The 16,900-nt window shown below is 40.3% G+C and overlaps 1 protein-coding gene and 1 pseudogene across 2 annotated transcripts; both read left to right on the forward strand.

The window, feature by feature from the left end:
• The first annotated feature begins 8,244 nt into the window (after window positions 1-8,244).
• Window positions 8,245-11,424, forward strand: LOC311055491 (uncharacterized protein). The gene is made up of 3 exons (XM_084071686.1): window positions 8,245-8,590; window positions 8,985-9,093; window positions 10,805-11,424. Exons 2-3 carry the CDS (start codon window positions 8,990-8,992, stop codon window positions 11,232-11,234), a joined length of 534 nt encoding a protein of 177 aa, XP_083927812.1. The 5' UTR covers window positions 8,245-8,590; window positions 8,985-8,989; the 3' UTR covers window positions 11,235-11,424.
• Window positions 11,425-13,073: 1,649 nt separating this feature from the next.
• LOC311054711 lies at window positions 13,074-14,457 on the forward strand (annotated as a pseudogene). Its single transcript has 4 exons — window positions 13,074-13,177; window positions 13,559-13,645; window positions 14,071-14,107; window positions 14,205-14,457. The product of its transcript is annotated as an uncharacterized misc_RNA (transcript).
• The last annotated feature ends 2,443 nt before the right edge of the window (window positions 14,458-16,900 follow it).

Raw genomic sequence — 16,900 nt, forward strand, 5'->3', positions numbered from 1 at the left:
TGGAGTGGTTGGTTCACTGAAAAAAAAGAAGAGTGTCAAGAGGGAGCAACCACAGTGCTCCTTTCCTATTGGCTGATTCCTGGTCAAAGTTCACCAGTGTTGAATTCCAAGTTTTTTTTTTTGTCTGAACACGCCCCTGATGTCACCGCTCCCCTCATAATCAGCCCCTCATATACTGTAAATAACATTTGTGTAATAAATTCCGAAATAATGGAATAAATTCCATTATGTCGACCTGTGTCCGTTGTGTGTCCCTGCCCTCTTACTTAGTTAGTCTGTGTCTGATCAGTTGATTATACCGTATGTAAGCCTCTTGAATTCTATTGTCTGTTATCCTATGTGTTGTATGATGATCCCATATACTGCCCGTGGCCATGCCTGTGTGTCCTGTTCCTGTATTCAGCCAGTCTGAAACTTGTTTTACCCCACAATTCCTGCCTACTCTTTCCTGCGCTTGGGTCCTGCTTAAAACGTTGACAGAATGTAGAATACATTTGCATATTTTCACTGATCAAATGCTGAAGCTTCAAAAGTTAAAGGCACAACTGCTATGTTGGAAAGACATTTACTGAATTCACATTAAATAAAACTGTGTGTGTGTGGGTGTGGGTGTGGGTGTGTGTGTGTGTGTGTGTGTGTGTGTGTGTGTGTGTGTGTGTGTGTGTGTGTGTGTGTGTGTGTGTGTGTGTGTGTGTGTGTGTGTGTGTGTGTGTGTGTGTGTGTGTGTGTGTGTGTGTGTGTGTGTGTGTGTGTGAGAGAGAGAGAGAGAGAGAGAGACTGTTGTGTGCTTAATTACTGGCAGCTCTCCAGAACAAGTCCTATAACCAGTTTGAGTGTTGGCTAGGATTTACTCATTTTGATGTGTATTGTCTAAACTTGCTTCAGAGATGTGTTTCCCCTCCGTGTCCCAGGAGGTGACACAAATGTATTCCTATTGCACACGGCACTATTGATTTTTCTTTGGAGGGGGAATTAATCCGCACTGAGCACAAATCATCTTTGAAGCAGGCATTTATTCCCACTCTTACCTGGAGTGCAGCACCCAGCAAGGGGGTTTATCGTGTGGTAATTTGAGAAGGGGGATGCACTGGCATGATCTGTCAAGTTTTTAAGTCCCATCTTTAGTCTTTGCCCTCTTGAAAACATACGCTACATAAACATGCACACGCACACACACACACACACACACACACACACACACACACACACACACACACACACACACACACACACACACACACACACACACACACACACACACACACACACACACACACACAGATTAATGTCAAGGACGTTCCTGTTGAGAATTCTAAAACATTATAAATTTAAATTAAACACATTTTGTTCTACTCTGCTATGTAATATTCTGCTGCCTTCTGCCTTCTTTTTTTTTTACCCAACCTCTCTTATAACTGGCACCCAGTGTAATCCCCTTTAATGGACGTGTAATATTTACACTTATACCGTAATCGCTTAAACATTCATTTATGGGCGCATATTTGGTTGTTCACTGCTCTGACAGCCTATTCATCAAAAAGTGAACGCGCGGAACCTCGTGCCCCCTGCGGCAATCAATCAATATGCTCCTCTCCTCGCTGTAGCGCCATCACTGGAGATACGTCTCAGGCCAAAATTAATCACTGTGAAGTTTGCATAATCCCCCGCCGGTTTACCCTTCCCCCCAACCCGTCCACCCCACCCATTACCCCGCGTTTGAGCACCTTTACCTTTGAAGACCATTTTGATGGTGGAAAGGATTCATCAAATTGCCCATTCTCAAGGCTGATGAAATCGTAAGATGTTATACCACGGTAATATGAACAAGAAAAGAAAAGAAAACTGGTATTTTTGTTTTCAATGACTTGTATTGCTAGCATAACTGATTATGTATTAGGATTTCATTATTTGAATAGCTGTACATGCCTCATGCCACATAAAATTACAGCTCCGATAACATCCAACTGGTTGACCATAAAATGTATAGGGCATGACAAATCCTCCAGTGTGTCATTAAAATGTACAATGTGAAGAGGTTACGTATTGTATGTTTAAGAAGAGCATGACATGATAGAACAAGATAGTGTATGGCAGTTTGTAAGGTATCACGTTCTCGTACAGTACATTATGAATCCCTCACTGAGTACAGTTACAATTAATAATAGTACACACACACCCAACCAAAGTAGTCTTATTATTGGAGTGGGCCAATGGTTTTACTTGCAAAGCAGTTTGTTTATTAATGATGCGTAGCCTGTGAGCTAGTTCAGGCAGATACACTTGCATGCACATTACTATGTGAGTGTATACAGAGGTGTGTATTTAGACACACCTCATTCACTGTTCTTCCTCCTGCTGTCCAGTGGTGGAAAGTAACTAAGTACATGTACTCAAGTGCTGTACTTAAGTACAAATTTTAGGTATTTGTACTTTACTTGAGTAATTCAATTTTCCAATACTTTTACTTCTACTCCACTACAATTATATGAACATTTTAATTACTAGTTACTGTAGATTTTGATTATTATTACAAAATACACCAACCACTTCAGCCCTATATATATTTTGGCCATTTGAAAATAACAGATTGTCAGCTTGTAGATCGGTTATTTGTGAAATAGGACATTCTGCACAATGAGTACTTTTACTTTTGGTACTTTTTTGATACCAATACTTTGTACTTTTACTCAAGTACATTTTGAATTCCGGACTTGTACTTCTAACAGAGTATTTCTACATTGCAGTATTGATAAAAAAAATTGTACTTTTACCACCACTGCTGCTGTCAGTGTCTCTGGACTGTTGGTACAGTATATGCACCTATTTGCTCCCATCGCCACCCCAGCACCACCATGGGCTCTGCTGTAATGGTTCTGTTTCCCATGGGGGTTGTTATTGTAAATTATATCTATCTCCCTGATGGTTGTATTAATGTGCTGAGAATGTAACAGAGCCAGAACGCCAAGATCGAATATCATGTTGGTTGATTGATTGATTGATGTACTTTATTTAGAAAGACATGAGAACAACAGTACATGGAAGTACAAATTCACAATACAAGGTCTACTAAACTGGAAGATTCATTAAGCACTGAGCTTGTTTAAGATGAGATCCCCATGCACACAAATCATGATGACATATAAGAGACAGACAGATATACACACTTTATACATAAAATGTCGGTTTCAATCTATTCGTGAGTTATCTGATGAACTGCTAAATGTCTGCTGGTCTACACACACCAACACCATACACCTGAGTGTAGGGCTTCCCTTTTCTTTCTTATTTACCTATCTTTGTTTTTAATACTAATTGGTTGACAGAAAGGTAGGATATACAGTATGCAATAAACTTGCCTGTGTTAATTGAAGCCATATTTAGTACGCTGAGCAAGAACTGCTACTGAAAGTGTCTAAGCGGAAGTACAGGAAGTACCGCCCAAGGAAGTAACGTTGATGCCGTACAGATCTGTTTACAATCGCTAGGCATGGCCAATCAGACAGCATGCATTTTAGCAGCCGGGGCGTTTTTTTGCAATCGTTATCAATGTGAATGAAGCGCTTTGCTTGCTGGTTTTGCAATGCTGCAGCATCTTGCAGTTTTGCCCCATGTGCGCCTCCACTTTTTGGAGAAGTGCCCTGGATGCCCCAAGTTGGAAAAAATAATCAACTCAAAGCAGAAAGCGGAAAAGTGCTGCAAGCTGCCCTGCTCAAAAAATGCAGTGCGGCGGCGCACCCAGCATTTTGCAACCTGCAAAACCTGTCTGATCGGGGCCTTAGGCTGAATGTAATATAATGTATGTATATGAGTAGCTGTGTTGCAGTGCAGGTGTATTCAATCATGATCAATCAAATGATCACTTTCATATCTATAAGAGCCGTGCGCTGACTGTGCTCAGCACAAGGGCATACTGTTAATTTTCATAGTGTCATGGAGAAAATCGTCTGAAAAATTATTTCTCCCAAGGGCAAACTGATGTACTTGTGCGGAAGGTGCAGAGTCATCAAACAACAAATATATGCCACCTCAAACAGATCGCCAAGAGCAGATGATGTAAAATTAGCTTGGGAGGAAATAACAAATGCAGTTAATATGTCTGGCACTGGTCCTGTGAGAAGTGTTTCTCAGTGTTAAGTCAAGTCAGTTTTAGTATAGCACATTTCATGCAGGTGCAAACTCAATGCGCTTCACACACACACACACACACACACACACACACACACACACACACACACACACACACACACACACACACACACACACACACGCCGCACACATACAGATACATACACATGCAGACACGTGCACACAAGCCCACATATTTGCCAAATAAACTTGTGACACAAAATTGTTGCGTGGTCCTCCTAGGTGGATGTCTGCTCAGGGTCCGCTTTGGGTCTGTGTGAAAATATAGCACATGTCCATCTAGGAGGTCCACGCAGAAGTCATTTTTGTGTCTGTGTGACCTGTCCGAGTGACCTATCCATGAGAAATGTTGCCTATGAAATGGGTCTGGAACGCTCTGAATATGCCTCGAATACACTACCACAAAAGGCAAAAGTCAGTGGACAGTCCGCTGGACTATCCATGTACTGTACATGTCTGTCTTAAACACAGCATAAGCACGACTCTGACTCTGAGGAAGGTCGAAAGACCGAAACGTCAGACACTGTATGCTTGCACCTAAATAAAAAAGGCTTAAAATGTCTGTGTTGCATTGATGCATTGATCTCTTCTACAACATAAGCACCGTAAGAAACAGCCAAAAATAGCAGATCTACAAGCTCACAGTGAGTTTGTAGATATTGTAGGCTATTGTAGGCTATTAACAGCACAATGTATGCATAAAACAGCCTTTATTCTTCTAAACACTTAGGCAGGGAGAGAAACTATAAATAATGAACCCATCAACTTTTGGCCTAAGGGGCAAATTTAAGTTTGAAACTTACGGTAATTTATGCAAAAAGGCAGGTCGTGCTGAAGGAAAGGCCAACGGGTCATCACTGCAAATGCCATTGCAATCCAGAAATTAGTTTTGAAGATATCTTGTTTGGGATCAAATTGTTGAACAGAGGGACTGATGGATGGATGCTTCATGTAAGTGACATTTTCAGAAGTTTACAGGAGAGCAAAAACTACCTTTTCATTGATTGTAATTATTAATCAAAAACAACATATTTAAGCAATCTTATAACATATTTACATATATTAACATATTTAAGCAATACTTTTATACAGATGTGGTCATACTGACATGATATTGACCATGATGTCCAGGTATTATGTTACAGATGGATAGATAAATAGAGAGAGAGAGAGACACACGCACACACGCACAGACAGACAGACAGACAGACAGACAGACAGATAAAGAGAGATAGAGACAGAGATATATATCCAGCTATCCCTTCTTCCAGAAATAAGTGGATTGGGCAACCATCAAACAGACTTTCAAGATAGCCTGTGTAGTGCAAATGTTTGACAGTGCATGTTTGGTGCCATCTGGTGACTTTAAATGATCAAGGAAGGATTCAAATCAACTTCCACTTGCATGGTTCTTAAACCGGAATAGCAGCCAGAGCGTTACTTGGGCTGGTCAATGGCATTATGAACACATCACGAAACAAAAAATACTGCATCACAGTAGTATGCCTCTGCCAACTAGTTGCAATTTACATCCATGTCAGTCGAGATTCATATGATTTACACGTATATATGTAGTGAAGACTAGTGAAGGAATTGATACAGGAGATTCAGCCTCTCTTCTTGTCTCATGTTGTTTTTGTCTCTTTTCCCCTTCTTTTTGACTACCTGTGTGAATGATGCGAGGCAGGCACATTTCTGATTTGTGATATAGGGTTCTATAAATACAATTTATTTGACATTGACATTGTTATGGTTTGTTGTTCTTGTTCTGCCGTATGTCTATTAATGTGTAAGTTAAGGTGTTCACATGCTTGGCCAATAAAGCTTATTCTGATGGAACACAAAGTTGGAGCCATGACAGAATTTCAGACTCCACCTCCTCCTAGCACTCCTCTCTCCTCTCTCCTTCTCCTCACCTGTTTTGATAGATGCTAGTTACTGTGCAGATGTATGTCGGTTACTTGTTCACGTTTTTGAAGACTAAGATTTGTTTTTGCTTGAATATTATTTAGATAGCATATTGTTTAGTCAAAAGCTAGGTTTGATTTTTACCTGGTGTGGTAGTTTCTTTAAAGCACTACATTGTTGTCCTTTCACTATATGTGACTATATTTACCCTGTAATTTGTTGACTAGGGTTCACGCCATTTACTTGAATGGCAAGATTCGAATTGAATCTTGACCATCAGGTCAAAATTCGTGTCAGATCCTGTGTCTAGGTGAGACATGACCTTTGACACGATCCAAACCTCTCAATAGAAGAGGGAGACAAAATACGACCACCCCAATTATAAGTTATATTGTATTAATACTAATCTGTACCATATTCAACCAGACATTCTGTCATAATTTAGTGTATTCATTATTGAGTTATCCCAAAAAAACATGTTTGTGTCACAGTGACCTTGACCTTTGACCTTAGATAACCAAATTCTAATCAGCCCATCCTTGAGTCCAAATGGATGTCTGTGCCAGATGTAAAGTAAAATGCAATGAAATTCCCTCCTGTTGTTCCTACCTGAGATATGGCGTTCATTAAAATGGGACAGACGTGAGGACACAGTGACCTTGACTTTTGACATCCAAAATCTAATGAGTTCACCCTTGAGCGCAAGTAGACATTTGTGCCAGATTTGCAGAAATTCCCTCAAGGCAGTCCTGAGGTATCACATTCACGAGAATGGGACGGACAGACGTCTGTACAATATGTACGTATAACAACCCGAAAAACATAACACCTCCGGCTGCGGCTGTCGCTGGCGGAGGCAGAATCATTTCTATAGCTGAGTTAATTACTATGTAACTTGAAAGCCGTTAATCATACAGTATTTATCTGAAATTATGGCTGTCAGATTATAGTCTCTTTGGAGTTCCACAGTGAAGTCAGCTTTACAAATTGTTTTGAGACATGTTCATTATAATATTGATCAGTCCAAGTAATGTTTGGCTGCAATTCAGTTACAGTAATGTAATTAAAACTGTAATGTACTGTGCTCTCTTATACAGTATAGAGCATTGTCATTATAAACTACAGAATCCTTGTAGTGTATGTCCAAAACCGTTATTTGTCAGGAAATGCCTGGAAAAAGGAACCTGTGTTCCAGTGGATCCAATTAAGTTATTATTTAGTCAAAAATACAAATTCAGAGCTTTTCCGAAATGTTCTAAACTTTCCAAAAAGGATCTACTAGCTTACAATTTGTCACAATGTAACACATTGTGAGCTTGTAGATCAGCTAATTTTGCTACTGTTGCATGCAAATGAAGTATACAAAAAGTTAATTTAATATGACATTTAATTTAATTTATGAAAAAAACATGAAATGTGGTTTCTGCCTGACAGCGACTACATCGACATGTAGTAAGGGAGTCGTCCGCTCCATCCCTGTGGCAGTATGGAGGAAGTGTAAATATGACGTTTACGACGGTGTTGCAATGTGTGGCTGTGCTTTGGAAGGGTTGAGCCCAAAGGAATGTGTCACTTGCCAGCACCTGCAGCATGTACTGAACAAACACCAACAGAACAGACCTGGAGAAAGTCTCTCAGTCTCGTTCTTCATCCTAGTCAAGTTGGGGCATGAAATGTTCCATGAGCTTCTTTTGTACTGTACTGTGTATATAGTACATGACTAGATACAGACCCTATAGTACAACGTATGCCATAAGAGCCAAGGAGAAGACTTAATAGAATGTTGAACTTTATTTTATTTGTGTGTGTGTGTGTGTGTGTGTGTGTGTGTGTGTGTGTGTGTGTGTGTGTGTGTGTGTGTGTGCGTGCGTGCGTGCGTGCGTGCGTGCGTGCGTGCGTGCGTGCGTGCGTGCGTGCGTGCGTGTGTGTGAATATAAATGTTATTATTTATGTATTTTCTTTGCCAAACATACGTTTCCAAAGTGAATATATTGAAGAATTAATGTCAAGAAGGAAACTGGTGCAGTGCTACAGTACAAATAACACTATGGACAAATTAATAATTATGTGCCTTGCTCAGTGGTACACTGTGGGAGTTTCATTTGGTCTCTCCATTTGAGAATGTTTGTCATTATACAAAGTCTGTTAGTTCTCCAACAGCCATTACGTTGAATTCAATCACATAATTCTCACCAGAATTAGAACTAATTATTTTATCCATTTGTACAACCACAGCTTATTTTATTTTACAGTATGTTTACTTTACTGTAGGTGTAGTTACCGTTACCCCAGCGACTACACATTGGCAACAGATGTAAATGTAAATAATTATCTCACAGAAATGTCTTGTTCGGTGAGCGGCAGTGCCACTGTTTGCTTCTTGGGTGTGGACACGCCTGTGTTTGTGTTTCAACAAGTACTATAGAGGTGAAATCTGAAAGGGGGGATCTTTCTACCTCTCTGTGGGATCTAAAAGTACGGGACTCTACGTGGTGTGGCAGAACATACAGAAACAGAAAGTGTTTAACTCAAAAAGGTGAATATATTTAACTTCCTTTTAGAGCCCTTTTAGATGTGATGATATGTTTTAATCATCCTGTTAGGCAATGTTTATTGAGACAGCAGGAGATGGCAGTAATTCTTATATATACATACTGTCTGTTTGCATGAATGTTTGTGATATAACCCTTCTGGTGATTTTATTATATTATAGTGTGAGTCACCATATCAAGGACAAAATAATGTCAAAACATTTTTAAGTGTTTATACAGGACTTGACATACTCTAGTATAATTTGCAACATATGCGCTTTCATGAGAAATTGTTCTAACTTCCTTTGTTAAAATGATTTATTTTTAGTGTTTCTTGTGCGAAGGGTGACCTGCTTAGAAAGACTATATTATAAACTTTATGTCCCATTCTCTCTCCAGCCAAGATGCCAGAAACTGCTGAGGCTGTGTCAGCCACTCTCACTACTAACAGACATTGCACCATTGAAATCACTAATGTCAGCAGTAGCTACTGCCTCATCAACCCCAAGTAAGTTGGAAACACTTAACTTACATACTGTACCAAAATTACAAATTGTAAACAAAAGTAAAAATGTAAAATCTGAGGAGCTGAAAACTGGAGGGTCATATAATACAAACACTGATTACTTTATAAATCCAAAGAGGGTGGTATGGAATTAACTTAACGAGATAGTAAAACATAGAGAAAAATACACTGCTCACCCAGTATCAGACTCAGCAGAGATGCTGTAACTAGAAAAGATCAAACTGAATCAAAAGTTCATCCGCACGCTCAGATCTGTGCAAGAATCTTTATAATTTGTGAGCTTTTGGTCAGAGACCTTCTTCAAAGCCTTGAAGAAGGTCTCTGAAAGATTGCAAATTTAGTGTGCAGATGGCCTTCTCATTTAACTTAAGGAGACAAAAAGAACCATGGTTAATTATTGGTACTAACAAGACCATTTAACCTATGAGACTGTCCATCAGAAAAATCTCCCAAAATACAGTACATCCACACACCATGTTCCATGATGAGCACATTCATGGAATAATATACTACATGGGTGAATACTCCATACTGGTAAAATTGTCCATACATGGGCTTTGGATTGCAGAAGGCTAAAATGATTTTGAAGAACAGTATAATACATCACATTTAATGCATTACCCCAAGTCATTGTTTTGAATTACACATTGCAAACTTGAACAAAATCTGAATTTAAAATGAAACAAAACAAATACAATTATAAGTTAAACCAGTGCAACTGATGAAAAATACTGAATTGAAAAATATTGAGTTGTCAAGTGATTGATGAATGCATAAAAAGTGCACTTAAAGTTGTATTTATTTATCATTCTTACTGGCAAATTATGGAATTGTATTTATGCCTGTTTAAAATCAGGCTCATCTTGTTTGCTTCAAATGTCCAAACATGCAGTATATTCTGGGAGTACTGGGTGTTACTGTAAACAAAAAAACAAGCAAGCAAATATTCACTATAGACTGTTTATTTATTTATTTACTTTAGTCAGTGGCATCATGCTTGTACATTTATCCATGTCTGGCAGGGTAGCCCATCTCGTGGACGGGTGGTTTTCATGTGTGACATCACTTCGCTGAGAACATCCACCTATCCATCATAGTGTGACACACGCCGCCTCATTGCACATTGCATGCAGGTTCACTTGCTGTTGCTTACAAGTCCATAGCGGTACTCGCCCAGTCACACTCCATCCATCAGCGTAAGCTGTTTCACCCTGGAAAACCCTCAAACACTCAAAAAGTGCAGTGGAACTCTCTACAAAAGTTACAAAGCGTGGCATCCTTCTGTTACAAATGTTAGTTTTTTTGTAACAGAACGTTAGAAAAAATATTTTTCTTCTTTTCAAGATACCACAGGGAGATTCCACAGGGAAACAGCAGGTTGAGACTCTGATATTGATTGACAAGAAAGTGTTTCAGGTGCAGAGTGGTCAAACAGTGGGTTTCAAAGAGGGGCCACCAGGGGGGCCAATTGGAAAACGAAAGAAAGAAATAATTAATAAATATCAAACAAATAAATAAATGATATCCAAAAATGTCAAAACATTTCCATGATGTGATGCGTTGTGAGCTTGTAGATCTGCAATTTCTGCTATATTGTATTTCTTTTTAACGGCTACGGCTATTTGGGGATCCTTGGCTTGGAAACGTTTTGCAAACCCTGTAGTAAAGCATAGTCTCTCTCTGTCCCTTATAGGGTGTACATGAACAGTGGCTTCAATTACCACGCTCCCCAGCCCACCGTGCGCACCACCAAGACCGAGGTGTGCTCCTTCACCAAGGACGACAACACGGCTTCTGGCGCCGTGGGGTTGCTGACCTACGACCTCTTCCATATGCAGAGCAGAGTGTGTGCTGAGCGCATGGCCATCATGTTCTCCGTGCCCTTTGACCGCAACATCTATAAGAACCGCCTGGCCATTGGCGTGTTTGAGATGTCCCGTGACTGTGACAAGCAGCTTTATGACCAGATGTACGATGCTAAGGACCTCAGCAAGTTTACCCGAGCGGAGGCCAATGGTAGTGGGCTGGAGTACAGGGCGACACATTTTGACTTGAGGGCCACTATGTCCACTATAGGAAAGGCCATCGTTAAGTTGGAGCTCTATGATAAAATGGGGCGCTAATGTAGCGGCATCTACTGTAGCATGATGTCATCTGTTTGTTTAAAACATTATTGTGTAATTTCTGTGCTATGTCAGCTGAAACATCACAACCCGTCCATTATAGTTTGGTCTATTGCTTGGACCTCTGCATTTTACACACTGCATTCTTTTTTAATGTTAATAATAAAACATACTGACAATCCTCATGTTACTGTGTGTGAGAGCTGGTGGTTGTCTTTTTTACACCTTATGCATAATATTCAATATAATAACAAGCCATTCAATTTGAATGGATAGTTAACAAATGGAATGTCACCATACATGTTTTACAGTGTCATGATACTGGATTTTTAATGTCCTGAACATGCCCTTGTCCTAAAAATATGATTATCCTCCTTTGCATCATGGTTTCAGAAAATAGACAGTTAGTTAAAAGTAGCTTCATACTCTAGGTGCTGTGTTCAATATACAGTATATAATGTTACATCATTTTTGCACATTCTGTTTGCATAATGTTCCTGTCACACACATTATCACACACTTCCAGGACAAAAAAAGTGAATGTGCCATGTTTAGCTGAATGTTCTGAATCCAATAAGCCATTGTACAGGTAGCCTATATCCAGTGGTGGAAAGTAACTAATTATATTTACTCAAGAACTGTACTTGTACTTTGAGGTACTTTTACTTTACTGGAGTATTTGCGATTTGCAATACTTTTACTTCTACTCCACTACATCTCAGGGACAATTTCAGACACATATTGTACTTTTACTCCACTACAATTATTTGTATATATATATATATATATATATATATATATATATATATATATAAATCCTTGTGTGAAGAAAAATGTGCACCTCCCTCTGCCTGACGTTTCCCATCTTGGATCTGGTAGGAAGTTTCTAAGTACAAGCTCATAGCACTGTGAGCTTGTAGATCTGCTATTTTTGAAAAATTTTGAAAATTTGTGCAAATCTTTGAATATGTATTTTTCAAAGCGAGCATTTGTAAAATATTTAGTTCCAGGGACCCCCAAAAGCAAAGATTTGAGTTACGTCCGCTTAAAAAAAAAATCTAATATTTGCAAAAATGTTCATGATTTATTTTGCTATGCAAAATAGCAGATCTACAAGCTCATAGCGCGATACTCTGTGCCGCGCTAATGAGCTTGTATATATGCTATTTTTGCATAGCAAAATAAATCTAAAATTACAGAGATGTGTTCCCGGATTGAATGGGTTAAGCAGCAGTGTTTATTAAAATACGATTTGATAGATACAGCGTATGCTACAACGCTTTGGAACCCCCAGCATATAGAAACTATAGCCGTTTATTAGGGCATGAATGTCTGATGAGGTTTGCTCATGGGGCATCCGTTTGATTTGTATCTTGTTCACTGTCAATAAAAAGGACCATTATTTTCTCTAGTTTTTTCTACTCTAAACTCATTATTGCATGGTATTTAGTGTTGTAATTGAAGACTCACCCTCACTAATGAGGCATTGAGAGTCAGCCACTATTCTCTAATTGTTCACCACTGCTTTGAAATAATCTCTCATTAGCATCTGACTTGCCTCATACATAACGTAACTATCACAACATATTGAGATGTCTTCATGACTTATTTCAGGAGGGAGACAATTAACCGAGACATCTTGAAAGATGATTTGCAAGTCATGAAAAACCCATGGCCATGAAGAAGAGTGCATACCGTATCTGTGTCTATGTATTCCCTTTTCTACAGATGCAACTGTAAGTGTTGCACAGTTGTGAGGCTTTCAAGCTAAGCTCAATGAACACAATGAACACATTTATGTTGTGCAGAATCATACACGGACACCAAAGCCTTTCCAAGATGACAGAGTTTGCCGAAGAAGTTGCAGCGGATATACTCAGCAAAATACATTTTACCATTGAGATCACTAACCTCACTAATAACTATATTCTGATTAGCCCCAGGTAAGGCCCTTACGTCTACCTTTACGTTTGTAGGTTCATGCTCCAACAACATACTCATGCACAGTAAAATCCTTAGTGTTAATTTATCCATGTGTAACACCAAGAGCATAACGCTCCCAAAGTTAAATTAACCACATGAACCCCAGCGTCCCTCTTCTGGGCATGTCATAATAGGAAACCATTATGGCAAATAAGAAATAGGAAACCAAATAGGAAAACATCTGACAAAAATAGAAGGTTGCGATGGGTTGTGAGGTTGTGGAGCTCTATATTCTCTATTTTAGGTACAACGTAGCACAGTATACAGTAGGGTGTTAATACTCACGATTTTTCTGTGTGAATTCCAGTAACGCCTATCGTTTGTTTGTGCATGATGGCAAGGGTGTACCTCGAGAGTGGGGACACATAACCCACCTCAGCCCACAGTTCGTCCCCTGAAGACAAAATTGAGCACCTTCAGCAAGGAAAGTGTTAAAGGAGACACACCATGAATTTAAAAAAAATATTTGATATTTAATATCATATGGTGTGTGTCCCTCAAACCATTTTCAAAAGGTTTGAGCCTAAATCAACACTCAGATATACTCATCCCAAGTCAATTCTCTCAGGCTTATAAAGCACTTTCAGCTGCAATACCAAAACGTCCTGTTGGGCAGAGGGGGGGCTACTGAGCAATTCTGTCTGTCAAAATACATGGGCAGAAAGTTTCGTGATGTAAGCAAACTTGCCATTTCTGAGATGGCCTGTTCAGACACGCCCATTCTGAAAATCTCTGAAATTAGAATGAATGACTGAATGTTAAAAAAATATATTTTTTGGGGTACAAGAGACACTGGGGAGCCCAAAAAATACCCCCCCCCCAAAAAAGTGAAATTCATGGTGTGTCTTTAAAGCTAAAGGCACTAGGCAGTGTCGGTTTGCTGACCTACAGTATGACCTATACGAAAGTATGCAGAATGGCTACATGGAGACTGTGGCCATGATGTTCTCCGTTTCCCTGGGACTATTATATCACCTGTACAAGAAGTGTCAAGAACTGGTTCGCCGTTGGCATCTATGCCAAGGGCCTCGACTGTGACGAGTCTCTGTACGAGATGTACTACGAGAAGAGACAGAATTGTTTTATTAGCGAGGAAGCTAATGGTTCGGGAATCAATTGCGTAGGGAACTACTTAGACATCAAGGCCACCATGTCTCCCTTGGGCAGAGCCAGCATGAAAGTTGAGGTGTTGGATAAGCCCATAGTCCAGCTGACGTGCTCAGGTATTCCCCCTCACTAAATCTGCTTAAGATCACCGATTAGTTCGTTTACAAATCCAGGCAGCAATATCCAACCTTTTTTTTGAAGCCCCTGTCTGCTTCAATAGCATCCAGCTTTAAACTGGCACCTTTAGAAATTGAAATCAAAGGATGGCTTACCAGTGGACGAGGGTGCATAGCTTAATGAAACACACAAGGGCTCATCTGTATTTGCCTTGACATTGCAGACTGAGAAATAAAATAAGCCTTTTCGTTGAAGCTATTTGTGTGTGTCTATTGATTGAGTCTGGAATGGCAAACAAAGTCTTTAAAGATAAATAATATTGAATGGTTTGAATAAGAATGCAGGAGATATTTCTATGTATGCCATATACTTAATGGTACAGAGGTCGCTCAGTTTGCATTTCCCACTGCTTCAAACAGATCACTTTTGAATAGGGAGGAATGGATACAATTTTCCCATGGAAGGTTCAGGTCCAAATCTTTCTGCTAGACCAACATTAAAGCAGCACTATGTAACGGCACTATGTAAAGTAGTATAATTCTTGACCTTACAAGTTGTAAGACCTTACAAGTATACAAAGTTGCACACAAATTATAGTGCATTATACTGTAAGTATGTTTATAATTCATTATAAACATGGGATGCATAGCAAGCACTACCGTTCTATATCAGAATTGGAGCACAGCGGGCCTTTTGAAGTGAAGTGTTTACCCTGGCCTGGCCCCTACATAATCTGAGAACGTGGATGCATTATTTGCAACCTCGTAGGTGGTGGCTGCCTTTCACAGTTAGCTCTAGAGTTTCGGCAGCAGATCTTGAGATTAAGGAACTCACCAAGTCAAACATGGAGGAGAGCTGCCTGCCAAACAGCAGCTGATTTGGATAGTGTGGTAGGATTCTTGGCTGAGGAGACTTTGAGTTTATCGGGGCGCAAAGGAAGGAGGAAAATAGCAACCTTTGACAGTTCACAAAATGGGTGTGTAATGGTGAGGCTGGCAGCCAGCAGCACATGCTGTGTCTTGTGCAACAACTCCCTACACTGCCAGGAAATCCCAGTGGGGCTACCTTTTCATTCGCTGGGGCAGTTTTCCACAGCAGTACATACAGTATGTGGAATCTTGGATGGTGTTCAAGTTCTTCTTAAGCCACACAGCAGATTTTGACAGAATGTCAACCCAACTTTGCAGAATCAGGGTCCAGCAGAGAGAGGCCAGGGAAGTACAGTCCTACTGATGAGGACGTTAAACTATTGATTCATGTTCTAATTATACTGCTCAGTAAGTAAGAAATTCATAGTTACATGAATGTTGATTAAAGCACTAAGCACTGTTAAAATGTTATTTTATTGTTGTATTTGGGAATAGAAGTAGCTATGGCTATATTATAAACCAGTTATGTTCGTTATAAGCTGCTGCAATGTCCGAGGAGCCGAACAAAGATGTGTATACTCTTATGTGCCTGTACACAGGACGTAACAATAAATAACTTTGAACCTTAAAGGGGAAGAGGGAGGGAAGCTGTATGTGACGTCAGACCAGAGTGCGCTCTGTGAGAGAGAGACAGAGAAAGGGTGAGGGAGGGAGAGAGAGAGGGAGAGAGGGAGGAAGAGAGCTTTGCCAATGCTGAGTACCAGAACATGAACAAACTGATCGACGCGCCGCAAAGCGACACGTTAGAGCAATAACCCCCGCAATGCTGGTCACGCTGTTAAGCTAATAAGCACCACATTTTCTGGCAAGGACAGTGAGAGAGGGAGGGAGGGGAGAGAGAATGGAGAGTCTGAGAGAGCCCTTCTGAATTTCACCCACGCAATACCCTAGCAAATGCTGGGTACCGAAACCTGAACACGCTGATCAATGCTTGTTATTGTCGGTATCAGAAGAGAACGAGGGAGTCTATCCCCATTTCAATGCATTAGAGAGCCCTGGGAGATGGATTGCTGAGGTAGAGCGCAACACCTACTGTAGCATCAGCTCTCAGTACTTACCACGCGTCTTTCCCAAGCCCCCGGAACCCAGAGGTTGCATTGAATCGCATTGGACATGCTGGCCATTCATAGGTAATGCAGCTTAAAGTTTGCGCATGGGGCTGCGCATGGAGGTGACGCAAAACCTGTCACAGAAGCCCCAAAGAGGCCCCGCCCATCACATTTCCCAACTCGGAAGAAGGGGTGATTTAGGAGTATGCACTGGGTGAGCGACTCAAGAGAGAGGGAGAGAGAAAGAAAGAGAGGGGGAGATAGGGAGAGAGGTTGTGTGTGATCTGTGATGTGATGTCAGACCAGAGCTCGATCACCAAAGAGAGAGAGGAGGGGTGTAGGGAGAGAGAGAGAGGGAGAGGGGAAGGGAGGGAGAGTGCTAAAGTGAGAGCCTACTGCCGACAGCTGAACACACAAATTAAATCATTACTTTGAATATTTTGATTTGAAAAGTTTCATATGTCTTCGAAACGCATATCTT

The sequence above is a fragment of the Gymnoscopelus microlampas genome (genome assembly GCF_963454915.1).
Source record: "Gymnoscopelus microlampas genome assembly, chromosome: 11".
Lineage (NCBI taxonomy): Eukaryota > Metazoa > Chordata > Actinopteri > Myctophiformes > Myctophidae > Gymnoscopelus > Gymnoscopelus microlampas.